This window comes from Trichomycterus rosablanca, chromosome 24 (assembly GCF_030014385.1).
Source record: "Trichomycterus rosablanca isolate fTriRos1 chromosome 24, fTriRos1.hap1, whole genome shotgun sequence".
Lineage (NCBI taxonomy): Eukaryota > Metazoa > Chordata > Actinopteri > Siluriformes > Trichomycteridae > Trichomycterus > Trichomycterus rosablanca.
In genome coordinates, this window is record NC_086011.1 from 11,773,058 (window position 1) to 11,793,577 (window position 20,520).

General features: G+C 40.6%; 1 protein-coding gene across 3 annotated transcripts in view; it reads left to right on the forward strand.

Annotated features, from left to right (window-relative positions):
- cxxc1b (CXXC finger protein 1b) overlaps nucleotides 1–12,877 on the forward strand; it is a 42,209-nt gene extending 29,332 nt beyond the window's left edge. For all 3 annotated transcript variants that reach the window (XM_062986310.1, XM_062986307.1, XM_062986309.1), the window contains exons 7-14: nucleotides 181–288; nucleotides 387–565; nucleotides 8,226–8,433; nucleotides 8,513–8,623; nucleotides 8,704–8,753; nucleotides 8,843–8,939; nucleotides 10,891–11,043; nucleotides 12,581–12,877. In XM_062986310.1, coding sequence (XP_062842380.1) covers nucleotides 181–288; nucleotides 387–565; nucleotides 8,226–8,433; nucleotides 8,513–8,623; nucleotides 8,704–8,753; nucleotides 8,843–8,939; nucleotides 10,891–11,043; nucleotides 12,581–12,727 — 1,053 coding nt within the window. In that variant the 3' untranslated portion in view covers nucleotides 12,728–12,877. The remainder of the gene's footprint in view (nucleotides 1–180; nucleotides 289–386; nucleotides 566–8,225; nucleotides 8,434–8,512; nucleotides 8,624–8,703; nucleotides 8,754–8,842; nucleotides 8,940–10,890; nucleotides 11,044–12,580) is intronic.
- The last annotated feature ends 7,643 nt before the right edge of the window (nucleotides 12,878–20,520 follow it).

The window sequence follows — 20,520 nt, forward strand, 5'->3', positions numbered from 1 at the left end:
CCATCTTTTATTAACTGGAGGTTTAACTGTACATTTTCCTAAATGTATTTACTAGTTTAAAATTAGACATCAATGTCATGATTGTTAGGACAAGTGTCATTTGTGCCAGGCCTTACTCTGTATGACATGGTTGTCCTCAGTTAAATTTTTTTTTTCCTTACCTTTGTAACTCTTGTGTAGTCATGGGGTAGTGAAAATGAAGACATACCTGTTTATAGCCCTGCTCGGCGCAAGAAAGCTATCAAGGTCAAGCATGTTAAGCGCAGAGAGAAGAAATTGGACAAAAAGGTACAAGAAGCAGATGTTTTAACTTATTAAATTGAATACACACCGCTGCTACGCTTTAGGTCATGGTTTTATTCACACCTTTATCTAATGTCTTACAGAAGGAGTCTCGCCGGCACAAGCAGAAACAGAGACATAAAGACCGTACAAGGCACAGTGAGAGGAGTGAGGCTCGCTACACAGGGGATTTACATCAGTGCTTGGGCCCCAACTGTGTAACGGCAGCACGTCCAAACTCAAAATATTGCTCAGAGGACTGTGGCATGAAACTGGCTGCCAAGTGAGTATCTGCAAAGCCATTAACGGTTATGAAGCCAGAATATCCTGAAGTATACATTTAAATTATGAAACCTGGTTCCAGAAAAGTTGGGACATTTCAAAAAAATATATTTAAAAACAGACAGCAGTGGCTTGTAAGTGCTTTTATGTATTGTTTTTGTATCAGAATCACTTTATTTCACCAGATATGTTACACATACGAGGAATTTGTTTTGGTGATACACATAATAATACACATAATTGTACACATAATACACATGTATGACATGTAGCATGTTAACAGTCCGTGTGCTGTCTGGTCTGTTAAATAAGTATTAACCAAGGGAGCAACAGTGGTTAAGATTTATTACAGCTCTTGGAGTCTCCTGCCAGACGGAAGTGTTTTAAAGAGGTGATGTCCAGAATGAGAGGGGACTGCTGTAATTTTGCCGGCGCACTGTCCTGATTATACATTGGAGTTTGGCTTGTTCTTGTGATGTATATACAGGGTGAGTCAAAAGTCGCAGGACACTCTTTTATTTCAGAAACGAAAGGGAAAATGACATATCTGAATACCCCAGCAAGTAATGGGTGAGGGGGCCTATCTTTTAGGCTATATCCGGAACATGGCCGCCATCTTGAAAGCCACCATATTGGATCAAGGGCAAGTTTTTCCAATGGGCAGGTGGTCATGTAGCATATCAAAGAAGACCAGAATTGTCTCAGAAATCAATTGCCGCAATCAGATTTGCAATATCTCTTGTGTTCAAAAGTTATCAACACAGAAAGTTGCAACAACAACCGGGAACGTTCCCTGTGATGCACAGCTATTTGACATGTTCAGTGTGTTGTCCCTGGTGCTGAACACAGAGCTGAAGGCGCTGGATCCAGTCATTATTAACCTGCATGAGAATCTCTGGAGAAATGCTGTCACAAGCCTCCACGATGCATTTGATCCAATATGGTGGCATTTAAGATGGTGCCCATGTTCCGGACATAGCCTAAAAGATAGGCCCCCTCACCCATTACTTGCTGGGGTATTCAGATATGTCATTTTCCCTTTCGTTTCTGAAATAAGAGTGTCCTGCGACTTTTGACTCACCCTATATATACAGTGTATCACAAAAGTGAGTACACCCCTCACATTTCTGCAGATATTTAAGTATATCTTTTCATGGGACAACACTGACAAAATGACACTTTGACACAATGAAAAGTAGTCTGTGTGCAGCTTATATAACAGTGTAAATTTATTCTTCCCTCAAAATAACTCAATATACAGCCATTAATGTCTAAACCACCGGCAACAAAAGTGAGTACACCCCTTAGTGAAAGTTTCTGAAGTGTCAATATTTTGTGTGGCCACCATTATTTCCCAGAACTGCCTTAACTCTCCTGGGCATGAAGTTTACCAGAGCTTCACAGGTTGCCACTGGAATGCTTTTCCACTCCTCCATGACGACATCACGGAGCTGGCGGATATTCGAGACTTTGCGCTCCTCCACCTTCCGCTTAAGGATGCCCCAAAGATGTTCTATTGGGTTTAGGTCTGGAGACATGCTTGGCCAGTCCAACACCTTTACCCTCAGCCTCTTCAATAAAGCAGTGGTCGTCTTAGAGGTGTGTTTGGGGTCATTATCATGCTGGAATACTGCCCTGCGACCCAGTTTCCGGAGGGAGGGGATCATGCTCTGCTTCAGTATTTCACAGTACATATTGGAGTTCATGTGTCCCTCAATGAAATGTAACTCCCCAACACCTGCTGCACTCATGCAGCTCCAGACCATGGCATTCCCACCATCATGCTTGACTGTAGGCATGACACACTTATCTTTGTACTCCTCACCTGATTTCCGCCACACATGCTTGAGACCATCTGGACCAAACAAATTAATCTTGGTCTCATCAGACCATAGGACATGGTTCCAGTAATCCATGTCCTTTGTTGACATGTCTTCAGCAAACTGTTTGCGGGCTTTCTTGTGTAGAGACTTCAGAAGAGGCTTCCTTCTGGGGTGACAGCCATGCAGACCAATTTGATGTAGTGTGCAGCGTATGGTCTGAGCACTGACAGGCTGACCCCCCACCTTTTCAATCTCTGCAGCAATGCTGACAGCACTCCTGCGCCTATCTTTCAAAGACAGCAGTTGGATGTGACGCTGAGCACGTGCACTCAGCTTCTTTGGACGACCGACGCGAGGTCTGTTCTGAGTGGACCCTGCTCTTTTAAAACGCTGGATGATCTTGGCCACTGTGCTGCAGCTCAGTTTCAGGGTGTTGGCAATCTTCTTGTAGCCTTGGCCATCTTCATGTAGCGCAACAATTCGTCTTTTAAGATCCTCAGAGAGTTCTTTGCCATGAGGTGCCATGTTGGAACTTTCAGTGACCAGTATGAGAGAGTGTGAGAGCTGTACTACTAAATTGAACACACCTGCTCCCTATGCACACCTGAGACCTAGTAACACTAACAAGTCACATGACATTTTGGAGGGAAAATGACAAGCAGTGCTCAATTTGGACATTTAGGGGTGTAGTCTCTTAGGGGTGTACTCACTTTTGTTGCCGGTGGTTTAGACATTAATGGCTGTATATTGAGTTATTTTGAGGGAAGAATAAATTTACACTGTTATATAAGCTGCACACAGACTACTTTTCATTGTGTCAAAGTGTCATTTTGTCAGTGTTGTCCCATGAAAAAATATACTTAAATATCTGCAGAAATGTGAGGGGTGTACTCACTTTTGTGATACACTGTATATATATATATATATATACAGTACAGGCCAAAAGTTTGGACACACCTTCTCATTCCTGTGGTTTTTCTTAATTTTTTTAAATTTTCTACATTGTAGATTAATACTAAAGACATCCAAACTATGAAGGAACACATATGGAATTATGTAGTAAACAAAAAAGTGTTAAACAAACCAGAATATGTTTTATATTTTAGATTCTTCAAAGTAGCTATCTTTTGCTTTAATGACAGATTTGCACACTCTTTGAAATTTTCTCAACCAGCTTTATTAGGTTTCCACCTGGAATGGTTTTCAATGAATGTTTGTGCCTTGTCTAGAGTGAATTTTTGGAATTTGTTGCTTTTTTAATGTGTTTGAGACCATCAGTTGGGTTGTGTAGAGGTAGAGTTGGTAAAATATAAAACATATTCTGGTTTGTTTAACACTTTTTGGTTCACTACATAATTCTTCATAGTTTGGATGTCTTCAGTATTAATCTACAATGTAGAAAATAAAAATAATCAAGAAAAAACATTGAAGAGAAGGTGTGTCCAAACTTTTGGCTGGTGTGTCCAAACTTTTGGCCTGTACTGTATATATATATACAGTGTATCACAAAAGTGAGTACACCCCTCACATTTCTGCAGATATTTAAGTATATCTTTTCATGGGACAACACTGACAAAATGACACTGACACAATGAAAAGTAGTCTGTGTGCAGCTTATATAACAGTGTAAATTTATTCTTCCCTCAAAATAACTCAATATACAGCCATTAATGTCTAAACCACCGGCAACAAAAGTGAGTACACCCCTTAGTGAAAGTTCCTGAAGTGTCAATATTTTGTGTGGCCACCATTATTTCCCAGAACTGCCTTAACTCTCCTGGGCATGGAGTTTACCAGAGCTTCACAGGTTGCCACTGGAATGCTTTTCCACTCCTCCATGACGACATCACGGAGCTGGCGGATATTCGAGACTTTGCGCTCCTCCACCTTCCGCTTGAGGATGCCCCAAAGATGTTCTATTGGGTTTAGGTCTGGAGACATGCTTGGCCAGTCCATCACCTTTACCCTCAGCCTCTTCAATAAAGCAGTGGTCATCTTAGAGGTGTGTTTGGGGTCATTATCATGCTGGAACACTGCCCTGCGACCCAGTTTCCGGAGGGAGGGCATCATGCTCTGCTTCAGTATTTCACAGTACATATTGGAGTTCATGTGTCCCTCAATGAAATGTAACTCCCCAACACCTGCTGCACTCATGCAGCCCCAGACCATGGCATTCCCACCACCATGCTTGACTGTAGGCATGACACACTTATCTTTGTACTCCTCACCTGATTGCCGCCACACATGCTTGAGACCATCTGAACCAAACAAATTAATCTTGGTCTCATCAGACCATAGGACATGGTTCCAGTAATCCATGTCCTTTGTTGACATGTCTTCAGCAAACTGTTTGCGGGCTTTCTTGTGTAGAGACTTCAGAAGAGGCTTCCTTCTGGGGTGACAGCCATGCAGACCAATTTGATGTAGTGTGTGGCGTATGGTCTGAGCACTGACAGGCTGACCCCCCACCTTTTTAATCTCTGCAGCACTGCTGACAGCACTCCTGCGCCTATCTTTCAAAGACAGCAGTTGGATGTGACGCTGAGCACGTGCACTCAGCTTCTTTGGACGACCAACTGTCTGTTCTGAGTGGACCCTGCTCTTTTAAAACGCTGGATGATCTTGGCCACTGTGCTGCAGCTCAGTTTCAGGGTGTTGGCAATCTTCTTGTAGCCTTGGCCGTCTTCATGTAGCGCAACAATTCGTCTTTTAAGATCCTCAGAGAGTTCTTTGCCATGAGGTGCCATGTTGGAACTTTCAGTGACCAGTATGAGAGAGTGTGAGAGCTGTACTACTAAATTGAACACACCTGCTCCCTATGCACACCTGAGACCTAGTAACACTAACAAATCACATGACAAGCAGTGCTCAATTTGGACATTTAGGGGTGTAGTCTCTTAGGGGTGTACTCACTTTTGTTGCCGGTGGTTTAGACATTAATGGCTGTATATTGAGTTTTTTTGAGGGAAGAATAAATTTACACTGTTATATAAGCTGCACACAGACTACTTTTCATTGTGTCAAAGTGTCATTTTGTCAGTGTTGTCCCATGAAAAGATATACTTAAATATCTGCAGAAATGTGAGGGGTGTACTCACTTTTGTGATACACTGTATATATACTTCATGTTTAAGACAACTAGGATGCTGCTGCTTTTCTTTGTCTTAGAGAAAACAATGTACATGACAAAACAAGGAGGCCACAGAACACATTTCCATTTTCTGCGTCAGCCCATTTTAGATGAGCTTAAGCTTAGGGAAGTCAACATAGTTTCTGAAGGTTGTTGATAAACCGTCGAGGCCTAACATTATGCCCACTGATAGGTAAAGTATTATAACACTGATTATCTCTTTATCACGGCACCTGTTAGTGGGTGGGATATATTAGGCAGCAAGTGGACATTTTATTCTCAAAGTTGATGTGTTAGAAGCAGGGAAAATGGGCAAGTGGAAAGAATTTAAGCGAGTTTGACAAGAGCCTAATGGTGATGGCTGGACAACTGGGTCAGAGCATCTCCAAAACTGCTGCTCTTGTGGGGTATTCCCGGTCTGCAGTGGTCAGTCTATTAAAAGTGGTCCAAGGAAGGAACAGTGGTTAACCGGCGACAGGGCCAAGGCTCATTGATGCACGTGGGGAGTGAAGGCTGATCCGTGTGGTCGGATCCAACAGACGAGCTACTGTAGTCTAAACTGCTGAAGAAGTTAATGCTGTTTCTGATAGAAAGTTGTCAGAATACACAGTTGATTGCAGTTTGTTGCGTATGGGGCTGCATAGCCGCAGACCAGTCAGGGTGCCCATGCTGACCCCTGTCCACCGCCGAAAGTGCCAACAATGGGCATGTGAGCATTGGAGCTGGACCACGGAGCAATGGAAGAAGGTGGCCTGGTCTGATGAATCACATTTTCTTTTACATCAAGTGGATGGCCGTGTGCATGTGCGTCGCTTACCTGGGAACACATGGCACCAGGATGCACTATGGGAAGAAGGCAAGCCGGCGGAGGCAGAGTGATGTTTTGGACAATGTTCTGCTGGGAAATCTTGGGGCCTGCCATCAATGTGGATGTTACTTTGACACGTATGATCTACCAAAGCATTGTTGCAGACCATGTTCATGGAAACAGTATTCCCTGATGGCTGTGGCCTCTTTCAGCGGGATAATGCGCCCTGCCACAAAGCAAAAATGTTTCAGGAATGGTTTGAGGAGCACAACAACGAGTTGGAGATGTTGACTTGGCCCCCAAATTCCCCAGATCTCAATCAAATCGAGCATCTGTGGGATGTGCTGGACAAACAAGTCCGATCCATGGAGGCCCCACCTCGCAACTTACAGGAGTTAAAGGATCTGCTGCCAGATACCACAGCACACCTTCAGGGGTCTAGTGGAGTCCATGCCTCAACAGGGCTGTTTTGGCAGCAAAAGGGGGACCAACACAATATTAGGAAGGTGGCCATAATGTTATGTCTGATCGGTGTATATGGCTTCCACTTCCAGTGGAAGTTTGTTGTTACTTGTATTTGTAGATGCAGCAATAAACTGTGTATTTCTAAGTCAAGTGGTTAAACAGTGAAACTGGATTTTTTTTACAATTTTACCTTTAAATAATGTTATGGACTGTAGTTGGTAAAAATTCCTATTTTTGCAATCTTGCATTGGGAAACACATTTTAAGCTGTTGGACTATTCGCTTAAACATTATTTTGCAAAATGGTGAATCTTTTGTGTGTCTTTTATACTGCGTCAATTTTATACTGAACTGCTATAGTATGACCTGTTGAACTATTTACCTGCTATTTACAGATGTTTTAGAATTAGCATACATTTCTGAAAATAGGGTAGGTAAAAGTAAGCACACTTTTTAAAAATGCAATAAAAACTGTAATTTGTTAAATTGTTTATACTTTAATTTAGTTGATAAATGTACAAAGTTTGTCAGTATTTTCACTGACAAACATCTCTGACAGCATCTCCGATGGCATAGGGGTACATCAATGCCAACAACATGGGTGATCTGCGTATGTGTGAAAGTACCATTAATGCAGATGCTTATATTGGTGTTTTGGAGAGACGTATGCTGCCATCAAGATGACATATTGTCCCAGGAACTCCATGTTTATTTCAGCAAGACAATGACATGCCTCATTCTTCATGAGTTACAACAGACTGGCTTTGTAAACACAAAATCTATGTGCCTAACTGGTCTATCTGCAGTACAGATCTGTCTACTATTGAAAATGCATGCACATCAGACAATGGAGACCACTGACTGTTGTGCAGCTCAAGTCTTGTCTACAGTAAGAATGGGCAAAAATTCCACTTGCAAACTGCAACACTTAGTATATTCAATTCCCTTACAATTATAGTAAAGTATAATTAAAATAAAATGTGGAGTAACTCAGTGATAAACATGTCTGTCCCAGCTTTAAGTGTGATGCAGGTGTCAATTTCTAAATTTGTTTGTTTAACAAATAGAATTAAGTTCATTGTTGAACATTAAAATCTTATTTTGTCCTATTGTCTCTCAAATACTTTAATAAGTTTACAAATACTAGATTTAGGTTTTTATTGCATTTTTACTGTTGCCGTTTTACTGCAAATGTCCCAAAAATGAGGTTTGTACATAAGGTAAAACATTCATTTACAACAGCACAAAAAAGATATATGCATGTAAAAGACAGTTTACAAATCACTGCTTTCTGTTTTTATTTGCATTTTACTTACATTTTGGGAATTTGGTTTGTAAAAACAAAAGTTAATGTTAGCAGGGCTAATATGGCAAACAATAAATAAATAAGAAAATGAATGAAAGAATGTTTGTATGCTCTGGTAATGTTTGGACAGCCGGATCTATGAGATTCTTCCGCAACGTATACAGCAATGGCAGCAAAGCCCTTGTGTTGCTGAAGAGCAGGGCCGAAAGCAGCTAGAGCGAATTCGCAGTGAGCAGCAGGCTGCTCGCATGCGCCTTACTGAAATGGAGCGCCGCTTTCATGAGCTAGAGGGAATTATTGCAAAAGCCAAGCAGCAGGTGGTGCAGCAAGATGAGGAGGTGAGATTAGCCTGTCATTAACACTTTGCTCAATTCAGAAAGCACTGGCTCCAACACTTGTCTTGTGTCTTTAATGCAGGTAAATGAAACCGACAATGAAGACACCGAACTTCAAATCTTCTGTGTGTCCTGCAGTCACCCTGTTAACCCTAAGGTGGCAATCAGGCATATGGAAAGGTGTTATGCTAAGGTGAATACATTAATTACAATTACAATGAATTGCAAAGCATTAGCTTGTGCTGTATAATTTTTCATTTTTTTACATAACAGTATGAGAGCCAGACCTCTTTTGGTTCCATTTTTCCAACACGAATAGAAGGGTAAAAGATAATTATTTAAATTTACATATCTTAAGAATTCATAAGAATATGTTTATATTTTTCTCATACTTTTTACAAATATTTTTTAGAGCGACCAGACTCTTCTGTGATGTGTTCAACCCTCAGAGTAAAACCTACTGCAAAAGACTTCAGGTTTTATGTCCTGAACATTCCAGAGACCCCAAGGTGAGAAAGAGTTCCCAGTTGTAATGCTCTTTCTAGGGCTACCAGGTTTTATTTTATATATTTATCCAGTTTTTTATCATTTTTATCCAGTGTGACTTACAATAGTGACAGTACACAATGCAAGCAATTGAGAATTGAGGGCCCTCCCGCAGACATTGGCATTTGTGTCTGTTGGATTCCTGGCCAGATTGGTGGCACAGCTAATTCGAACTCGGATCTCAGTGGTGGTGTGCTGTTGTAATAGACTGCTGCACCACCCTTAAGAACAAGAAATGCTCTGGTCTTCCCAAAGACTATGATTTTGTGTGGTCAACATAGCTAAAATATTTGATATAATTAATGAAATCCTGCTTGAATGTCTGGCATTTCTTTTTTAATTTAAGATCTTAGTCTGCATTGATTAATCTTCAGCAAAAAATGACTGGCATGTGGTATAAAAGATGATATTTTTGCATCTTGTCTTCCTTGGTATTGGAATATAAACTGACCTTTTTCAGCCTGCTGGCTATTGATTGGTTTTGAAGATTTGTTCACATAATTTGTTACCTGAATCTTCCCTACAACCTTAAACCTACGGTTATCTTCTGGATTCATTGAAGACAGTTGGTATGTTCTCCAGATCATACCAGATTATTTTTTAAGAAGAAGCATGTGTGTCTTTCACATATGATTGGGGTATAGCCGCAATCATGGCGTTGTAAGGTGGTGAGATATGTACTCTCAGCCCCCATCCCAGTTCAGGAATGGTCATTCCCTCTTCACATAGATGGCCTTTTTGACTTCCCGTTCAAACCAGCATTCTTCCTTGTCAAGGATCTAAACATCTTCATCATTAAATAAGTGGCCGCTGGTTTGCAGATAAGTGTAAACTGCAGAGTCCTGGCCGGAAGAGGTTGTAGTTTGTGCTCCTAATTTGTGCTCCAGTGGATGAGGGGAGTCATGCGAACCTGTACATGGAGGAAGTGGAAAAGAAGGACAAACATATCAAGTTCAAGGGAAGTATCGCAAACTGACACATACGGACCAGTACCGCCTCACAGCAAGGTGGTCCTGGGTTTGATCCCCAGGTGGGGCGGTCCGGGTCCTTTCTGTGTGGAGTTTGCATGTTCTCCCCATGTCTGCGTGGGTTTCCTCCGGGTGCTCCGGTTTCCTCCCACAGTCCAAAGACATGCAAGTGAGGTGAATTGGAGATACTAAATTGTCCATGACTGTGCTCGATATAAACTTGTGAACTGATGGACCTTGTGTAATGAGTAGCTACCGTTCCTGCCATGGATGTAACCAAAAGTGTAAAACATGACGTTAATGACGTCCTAATAAACAAACAAACAAACGGACCAGTACTTAAGGTTTGACTCCCATCATCCACTGGAGCACAAACTAGGAGTCATCAGGATGCTGCACCACCGAGCAAACAGCATTCCCACTAACACTACGGCCAAGGAAAGAGAGAAAAATCATATTAAGAAGGCCCTGGGTGAATGCGGTTATCCCAACTGATCATTCATCAAAGCTGGAAAAATGCCCAATCACTGCCCCAGTGAATCTAAGGGAGAAGGAGGACAACCGCATTCTAAGTGCAAACCAGTGGTGATTCCGTATGTGACGGGAGTAGCAGAACAATTGAGACGCATATTTTCCAAACACCATTGATTTGCATATAGACCTGATCACCAGTTCCATTGTTATGCAAAGGGGGTCAGTTGTTGTGTAAAACAAAACAACTGCATATAAGGTTGGTGTATTCACCACTTCAGCTTAGACTAAAGAAGTCACTTGAATGTGACGAAACGTATCTCTACAGCAAAGTTGTGTCCAGATGAACTGATTCAACTTTTTATCTTTTATCTTTTACAACATACAACATATGTAGAGTAGAGTCTGTTGATGTGTTTTCAGATATACCCATTACAATAAAATTATAAGAAGACCTTTTGCCCTTTCTCTGCAGGTGCCAGTTGATGAAGTGTGTGGATGTCCTTTAGTGCGTAATGTGTTTGAGCCAACAGGCGAATACTGCAGAGTGTCCAAGCGCAAATGTAACAAACACTACTGCTGGGAGAAGCTACGACGAGCAGAAGTAGACCTAGAACGCATTAGAGTGGTAAGTTTAAAACACCACACATTGTGATACTATATATGTAAGGGTTACTTAAAGTGAAGAAATGTCAGTAGAAATGTCCATTTTACTCAAATACATACCTATAACCAGATATAAATATAAAATAAACTAATAAATATAAGAGAAATATTATACAAGAAACTAATAATTTTGCACAAGTCATCTGATATCAGTTTGTTAATTTTTTGTACATCATGAGGTAAATCTTCCTACAGTGCATCCTGTTGCCATCTCTTTGGTGGATTAACAAAGTATAAAAGAAAGAGATGGCTGTTCACATGATTTTGAAAAAATATCAAAGCTATCTGCAATTTGAGTATCAATAATTCTTGGCCGCCCAACAGGCCACCCGTTGCCAGTTTGTGGCTTGTCCCTCTTTGAACCACTGTTGGTGGGTACTCACCACTATAAAAGTGCAAAAGTTGGGACAGGGGCATGTTAAGCACTGTCAATGAGACTGTCATCACCTTTCCTGTCAATGAGACTTAATGGTTTGGGAACTTATGACAAAGTGAAGTTTTTCTCCATTCTTGCTTGATACAAAACTTTAGCTGCTTAAGTCTGTGGTCACTGTTGTCTGATTCTGCTCTTCATTCTGCATCAGACAGATGTAGACTGCAAACAGGCCAGTTAAGCACACACAATCTGTGTCTATAAAGTCCTGCTGTTTTAGTTTGTACAGAATGAGGTCCGGCATTATTTTCCTAAAACAACCATGGACGTCCTTTAAGACAGTAACTTGCCTTGTTGGCAGCATGTGTCTCTCTAAAATCCCAATATATGCCTCTGCATCAATGGTACTGTCACACATTGCAAGTCACTCAACCTGTGAGCACAGAAGCATCGCACAATGAGACATTTGGACCTTTTACTGATAACAGTCTAGGTGGTCCTTTTATCTGTGCCATGGAGAACTCATTCAGAAATGCAATTTTTAATTACTTGTAGTACACACATTAAATGCAGCAAATATCTGCAGACATAAAGACCTGCATGATTTTTATAAAGGCCAAATTGTTATGTCTAGATGACTGGAGTACCATTAATGCCAAAGGACATGGCTATGGTGTCTGATACAGGCAAACAGAGGCTCAAACTGCAGATTATTTTAATAATGGTGTTAATGTGTCACAACACTGTATTGAACCCTTCTGTGTGTATGGGACTGCATAGTCACAGAATAGTCAAAGTCTATATGTTAATGTCTGTCCAATGCACTTAAAATGACCATACAGGCATCGGAACTAGACGTCTGATCAATGGAAGTAGGTCCACTGGTCTGTTATATCCTGTATCCACATCCGTGCATGGGCACCAGGATGCACTGTAGGATTATCCCATTCGCAACATACAAAATTTAAAGAAGGGACTCTTAAAGTCCTGGTAACAGATACCACAGGACTCTTATTAGGTGGATGGTCCTACTGTTTTGGCTCATCTGTGTGTTTTTAAACTCTTTCAAAAAGCTTTTTATTTTACCTTTATGTGCGAGTTTATATACATAATTTCTTTTTAACAGTGGTACAAACTGGATGAACTGTTTGAACAGGAACGTAACGTAAGGACAGCAATGACTAACAGAGCAGGCCTGCTTGCTCTGATGTTGCACCAGACCATTCAACATGATCCTCTGACCACTGATCTGCGCAGCAACAAGGACAGATAGCTGTGTACCAACTTACACATTTTCTTTATATATTTGTTGTTTAAACAAACAAAATCTGTTTAGTTTTATGGATGTTTTAGTAATGCTTTTCCTAATACATTAGTACATCATTTATTGTGGTAAAATGCAATTACAGTTATGCGAACATAATTTTCTGTGTCATCGTTAACTTTTTATTTCACTTCTGTTGCTTACAAAGAAATTTAGAAGTCCACAGTGTGGATATGTCAACTAAAATATGAATATTTGAGGGCAAAATAGTCTCAGAATTCAGTAGAGCAGAGCTGTTTTGACAGCATTTATGCTGTTTCTTCAAGTGGGGACTTGTTTGTATTGTTATTGTTGAGTTTTGTATGTATATGCCTACATTACATTTACATTTTCAGCATTTAGCAGACGCTTTTATCCAAAGCGACTTACACAATGAGCAGAACATGATGAGCAATTGAGGGTTAAGGGCCTTGCTCAGGGACCCAACAGTGGCAACTAGTGTTTACTAGTCCAGTACCTTAACCACTGAGCTATCACTGGCCCCCTTTCATGTGTTACCTATGAGCATTACCTGTATGTACATTTTTTGTTTTTAATTATACACTGGTAAGCTGCAATTACCAAACTAAAGATAAACAGCTGCTATGGATATACAGCTGCTAGCTGTGGCTTCTCTGCACACCTTTTCACCCCACTATACCCCATTTATAAATTTTTGCTCCATTTACATTTTGAGGAGGATGGTTAAAGAATTCTCTAGGGATCACAAGTGAATATTTCCAGATGGTAGCATCTTGTTGGTGTCTTTATTTAAATGTTACCTTAATAGCAACAATTTATTTGTTTTAGACTATTGCAATGTTTTTCTAAATGGTTGCTTTAACAAGTCTATTTTTATGTAAATTCAAACTTATTTGCATGAGAAGCCCAGACCCTACCATAGCTCTAGATAAAGCTAGCTGTCATTTTAATTAAGTTTTGTCAGATAGTAAGTAACCAGACTATTTAGACCTTTATGTGTTAGCAAAGGTATTTAATGAATTTAACTGGCAGTCATAGCAACATTGAAATATATAAACATCTAGAGCTTCTATTACAAACCAATTTCTAAATAAAGTTAAAACAGTAGGTTAAATGCAAATTAAAAAGCAAGCAGTAACTTGTAATTTATTGAAATACTACACAGACATGTCTGGCCAATGCAAGATGCATTTACCATCAGTACGGTTTTGGTCCCAAGCCCACATAAAAATGAGAGGTTTGCCTCAGGTAGGGCATCCATGAGGAACTGTGCCAAATCTGGTGTGTGGACATCAATGATCCACTTTAGGGTGGGCCGTTCTAAAAAAAAAAAAAGCATAAATTCAAAGATAAAGGCCAGACATCAGGTAACTGTGGTAGGAGGAGGTTGAAGTAAAATAAAATATAGCTGACTTTGCCACCGTTCTAATCCAACAGGACATTAATTCATAATACACAGTGGCAGTGATGCTTTACCAAAACAATACAAGACCAAAAAATATGGTTTGTATACCTTAAACAATTGCTTTCTACCTAGCTTACACACTATGTGAAAGAAGACTGACTATGCACACGTACACACACTGGGACAGAAAAAAAATAGTTCTTAGGACAGCCCTCACTTGTTGAATATGCTGCTCCTATAGAAATGTCAGGAAAGCAATTATTTCTGTATGCAAGTGCAAAATGTAACAGTAAAAAGACACTTTGTATTTTATTTTTTTCGCAAGATAGAGAAAATTGGAAGCTCATGTTGTTCAAGACATACAAGTAAAGAACACAATGTTACTTCAGCACTAATCCTCATTCAAGTCTTTCGAACTTTGATTTTAGCTACAGTATCTATCGTTGTACGTGTGTAGCAGCATCAGCACAACAGTCTTTAGGTCTGAATGTCTGTGAAGCTTTAACAGCATATAAGATTAATGTTAAGGAGGATATAAAACAGTGACAAACTGCTCAACCTAGTGGTTCTTCAGCAAGTAATCAGAGAACAGATCCATAGTGACAAGTCATTACAAAAGCGCCAGCAGGTCAGCTGCAAGTTTAATGGCTGCCAAAGCATGTGGTATAAGTAGTAGAAGCAGTACCCGCTTGTTCTACCTTAATTTAAAAAGAGGCCTGGCTAACAATGGAAAGGGCCGAGCTAAATATACATATGGAAGCTGCCTTAACCACACTACAACATGAGAGAAGTTGTAACTGCTTTAGCTGAGGCTGAAATTTTGTAATCTGCTGCTACTAAAGATTCAGTAAAGCTTTGGATATCATTGGCTTTCCCCATGATTCTGAGGAAAAGAGGACACATACAGGGGTTGGACAAAATAACTGAAACACCTGGTTTTAGACCACAATAATTTATTAGTATGGTGTAGGGCCTCCTTTTGCGGCCAATACAGCGTCAATTCGTCTTGAAAATGACATATACAAGTCCTGCACAGTGGTCAGAGGGATTTTAAGCCATTCTTCTTGCAGGATAGTGGCCAGGTCACTACGTGATGCTGGTGGAGGAAAACGTTTCCTGACTCGCTTCTCCAAAACACCCCAAAGTGGCTCAATAATATTTAGATCTGGTGACTGTGCAGGCCATGGGAGATGTTCAACTTCACTTTCATGTTCATCAAACCAATCTTTCACCAGTCTTGCTGTGTGTATTGGTGCATTGTCATCCTGATACACGGCACCGCCTTCAGGATACAATGTTTGAACCATTGGATGCACATGGTCCTCCAGAATGGTTCGGTAGTCCTTGGCAGTGACGCGCCCATCTAGCACAAGTATTGGGCCAAGGGAATGCCATGATATGGCAGCCCAAACCATCACTGATCCACCCCCATGCTTCACTCTGGGCATGCAACAGTCTGGGTGGTACGCTTCTTTGGGGCTTCTCCACACCGTAACTCTCCCGGATGTGGGGAAAACAGTAAAGGTGGACTCATCAGAGAACAATACATGTTTCACATTGTCCACAGCCCAAGATTTGCGCTCCTTGCACCATTGAAACCGACGTTTGGCATTGGCACGAGTGACCAAAGGTTTGGCTATAGCAGCCCGACCGTGTATATTGACCCTGTGGAGCTCCCGACGGACAGTTCTGGTGGAAACAGGAGAGTTGAGGTGCACATTTAATTCTGCCGTGATTTGGGCAGCCGTGGTTTTATGTTTTTTGGATACAATCCGGGTTAGCACCCGAACATCCCTTTCAGACAGCTTCCTCTTGCGTCCACAGTTAATCCTGTTGGATGTGGTTTGTCCTTCTTGGTGGTATGCTGACATTACCCTGGATACCGTGGCTCTTGATACATCACAAAGACTTGCTGTCTTGGTCACAGATGCGCCAGCAAGACGTGCACCAACAATTTGTCCTCTTTTGAACTCTGGTATGTCACCCATAATGTTGTGTGCATTGCAATATTTTGAGCAAAACTGTGCTCTTACCCTGCTAATTGAACCTTCACACTCTGCTCTTACTGGTGCAATGTGCAATTAATGAAGATTGGCCACCAGACTGGTCCAATTTAGCCATGAATTCTCCCACACTAAAATGACAGGTGTTTCAGTTATTTTGTCCAACCCCTGGTAAGTCATTCCTCATCATATCCTAATCCTATATCAGCCAAGTGAAGAAAAGCATAAAACACTGCTTGATAAACCACACCATATCTGCTACTATGGTATCTGAACTACATGATATCTGCAATCTGTACCACTTAGTACAAACAAGTCAACTTTATTTATATAGCGTTTTTTACAATAGACATTGTCTCATAGCGATCCAGGACCAACAGATACAAAAACCCCTGTTGAGCAAGCCGAGGGCGACAGTGGCAAGGAAAAACTCCCTTAAAATTACAGGAAGAAACCTTGAGAGGAACCAGACTCAGCAGGGCCCATCCTTCTTGGGTGGTCTGGAGGATACTTTAAATAAATAGTATTTACACAAATCATACAAACACAGAATTAAAATGAACTAAAAGTTGTAACTAGCAATAATAAATAAATGATAATAGAGTTATTATTCAGTCCAGTCTGTAATAAAGTCTGTCAACAATGCTGCTCCTGCCGGATGTGACAGGTCCTGGCGTGTTTGCACCAAGTAACCAATAACTCTATTATTATTTATTTATTTATTATTGCTAATTATAACTTTTAGTTCATTTTAATTCTGTGTTTGTATGATTTGTGTAAATACTATTTATTTAAAGTATCCTCCAGACCACCCAAGAAGGATGGGCCCTGCTGAGTCTGGTTCCTCTCAAGGTTTCTTCCTGTAATTTTAAGGGAGTTTTTCCTTGCCACTGTCGCCCTCGGCTTGCTCAACAGGGGTTTTTGTATCTGTTGGTCCTGGATTTTGTAAAGTTGCTTTGAGACAATGTCTATTGTAAAAAGCGCTATATAAATAAAGTTGATATGACTTGACTTGACATTGTTGGCACGGCAGTCCCGACTTTCCTTAACCTCGGGCAGGTAAACAGGTTTCCATCAGAAGGACCTCGGGGTAAAACAACAGAAACTGTAGTTAAAAATGTAAAATGCGAGTTGAGAAAAATATCAGTTTTACAGAGAGTTTTAGACTCCGGCAGCCCTAATTATTACAGCATTACTAAAAGGGAGAGCGAGATCATGAAGGCTTTCACAGGACATCAGCGCCTGCCTCCCCCACCACCATCAAACCTGAGTGATCGGACAAGAGAGGCAGAACGACAGCAACCCAACATCCTTGATCACCACAATTTTCTATGACCAAGAACCCCCAAGCTCTGCTCCTTTGTCTATACTAATCAAAAGCTTGTGAAAATAAATATGTTTTCAGTCTAGACTTAAACATTGAGACTGTGTCCGAATCCCGAACAGAGGCAGGAAGATTATTCCAAAGTTGTGGAGCTTTGTAAGAAAATGCTCTTCCACCAGCCGTGATCTTTTTAATTCTTGGAACTATAAGTAACCCTGCATCTTGTGAACGAAGTGGATGTGCTGGGTTGTAGTGATCGATACGCTCACTCAGATACTGTGGAGCCAGACCATGTAGCGCTTTATAAGTTAGTAAAAGTATTTTGTAATCTGCGGAATTTAACTGGCAACCAGTGTAGAGATGATCGAACAGGACTAATATGATCACATTTTCTAGTTCTAGTTAGCACTCGAGCTGCTGCATTTTGAACTAACTGGAGTTTGTTTATGGATCTACCAGAGCATCCAGTTAGAAGAGCATTACAATAATCTAACCGAGAAGTTATAAGCGCATGGATCAGTTTTTCAGCGTCACTTACAGATAGTATATTTCTTATTTTAGAGACATTACGCAGATGAAAGAAAGCAACTCTAGTAATATTATTAACGTGTGTATCAAAGGAGAGATCTGAATCTATTGTGACACCCAAGTTTTTTTACATCCGAGCTGGGAGTAACAGAGAAAGTGTTTAGCACCAGGTTAGACAACTTGTCTCTTGCAGCTTCAGATCCAACAAGTAAAACCTCTGTTTTATCTGAATTTAGTAAAAGAAAGTTACACGACATCCAGTTTTTTATGTCATTTACACAATCTCCTATCTTACTGATTGTGTCAGTATCATTTGGTTTGGCTGATATATACAGCTGTGTGTCGTCTGCATAGCAGTGACAATTTATACCATGTTTATGAATATTTTTTCCTAATGGAAGCATGTAGAGTGTAAATAATAGAGGTCCCAGTACTGACCCATGTGGAACACCATATTTTACTTTAGTAGTTTAGAGCATTTATTAATTACATAAACAATTTGCGAGCGGTCACTCAAATAGGATTTAAACCAAGAGAGTGCGACTCCTTTAACACCTACTGTATTTTCTAGCCTATCCAGTAAAATGTTATGATCAACCGTACCAAAAGCTGCACTAAGATGTAATATAACAAGAAAAGAGACACATCCATTATCAGGACATTAACAACTCATTAACTACTCTTATTAATGCGGTTTCGGTACTATGGTTGGGTCTAAATCCTGATTGAAATTTTTCATGACTACACAGTTTTCATTCAAATAAGAACATAACTGTTTGGTATCTTAGAGACAAAAGGAAGGTTTGAAATTGGCCTATAATTAGATAGATAGAACATGTGGATCAAGATTTTGATCAAGGTTTTTTAATCTAGGGTTTAATAACAGCACTTTTAACAAGTATCTGCTGTTCAGGGGCAGCACTGTTGCCTTATAGCAAAAAGGTCCTGGGTTCGATTCCCAGGTGGAACGGTCCGGTCCTTTCTGTGTGTAGTTTGCATGCTCTCCACGTGTGTGGGTTTCCTCTAGGAGCTCCGGTTTCCTCCCACAGTCCAAAGACAAGCATGTGAGGTGAACTGGAGATACAAAATTGTCCATGACTCTGTTTGGCATTAAAGACTTGAACTGATGAATCTGGTGTAACCAGTAATTACCTGTCCTGTCATGACACATAACCAACGTGTGTAAAACACGTTAAAATCCTAATAGATAATACATCTGCTGGCCAAGGACATAGCACTTTATACATCAATGCTGTGAATGCCATTCCAGTCCACTGCACAAAAGCAGGTCAGTACCACACACACTTTCCCTACATAGCTGTACATTAGGCATCAAGCCCACACAGCACAGGCCTTAGTGATATAGCTAGATATCTAGCCCGCCACAGGCTTGTCACCTCTGGGCTCATTAAGTTTGATGGCTGTCCAGAAAATTATTGGGTATGGAAAGCATTATTAGTTAACGCTATGGTGGGACTCAGTCTAACCTGTAGTAAAGAACTCGACCTTTTTAATAAATGGCTAGATCCACAGTCTTCCAAATATGTTAGAAGAACCAGGGCTGTTCACATCAGTGACCTCATTAGAAGAATGTTACGGTTCATCAGAAGTAATTGAGAGAGCCCTGTTCAAGAAACATGATGAGTCTTCCAAAATTATAAAAAAAAAAAAAAAAAACAGTCAGGCTATAGGACCTTGGTGAACTGTTGAGAGAATTAGAAGCAGCAAAAATGGAGGGTTTAATACCAATATTTGCCTATATGGACACAGAATGGGGAATTAATCCCTTATTCAATAACCTACCATATGCTCAATAAAAGAAATGGATTGGTCAGGGCAGTCAGTACAAACTGGAACACCAGGTACCATTCCTTCCGTTTTCATTCTTTGTCTGGTTAGTATGGTTTATAAATAAAATGACCCTGACTTCATTCTATGCTCCTCTAGTGGCATAGCAACTAAAAGCACTTGCCCAAAAGATTTACCTCCAAAAGTCTGACCTCTTCGCACAAAACAGAGCTTTTTACCATCCTGCACATCTACCACAGTCAGGTCTGCTAGCTGTTGGTAGGCATTGTCTGATTTACAAAAGGCCTAATCCACTAAATTGCAGCAGAGGCTTCAATGGTAAGCCTCTAAAGAATGCAAAGCATTCCTCAAAGAAAATAGCATTTGTTTTAGATGTTGTTCATCAAGCAATGACATGGCTAAGTGTAAGATAGACATTCAGCAAGGCATGTAAGAGCAATGCTTTTCATCCTGGACCAGTGACATGGGAGACATGGCGTGGAAGTGTGAGTAGGCCTCGTCTTTTATTTCCAAATGCACTGCATAGGTCTTGTCCCAAAATATGCCTTCTGAGGGTGTTTTCCAAAGGTCAACCTGACAAATCTGTGAAAGTCTATTTTATTCTTGATGACCAGAGTAATAGGTCACTTGCTAAGCCTAAGTTCTTTGACAACTCTCCCTACACACAGGTGCCAAAAACGCAGAAATGACAAAGAGCTATGAGTTTCATAGC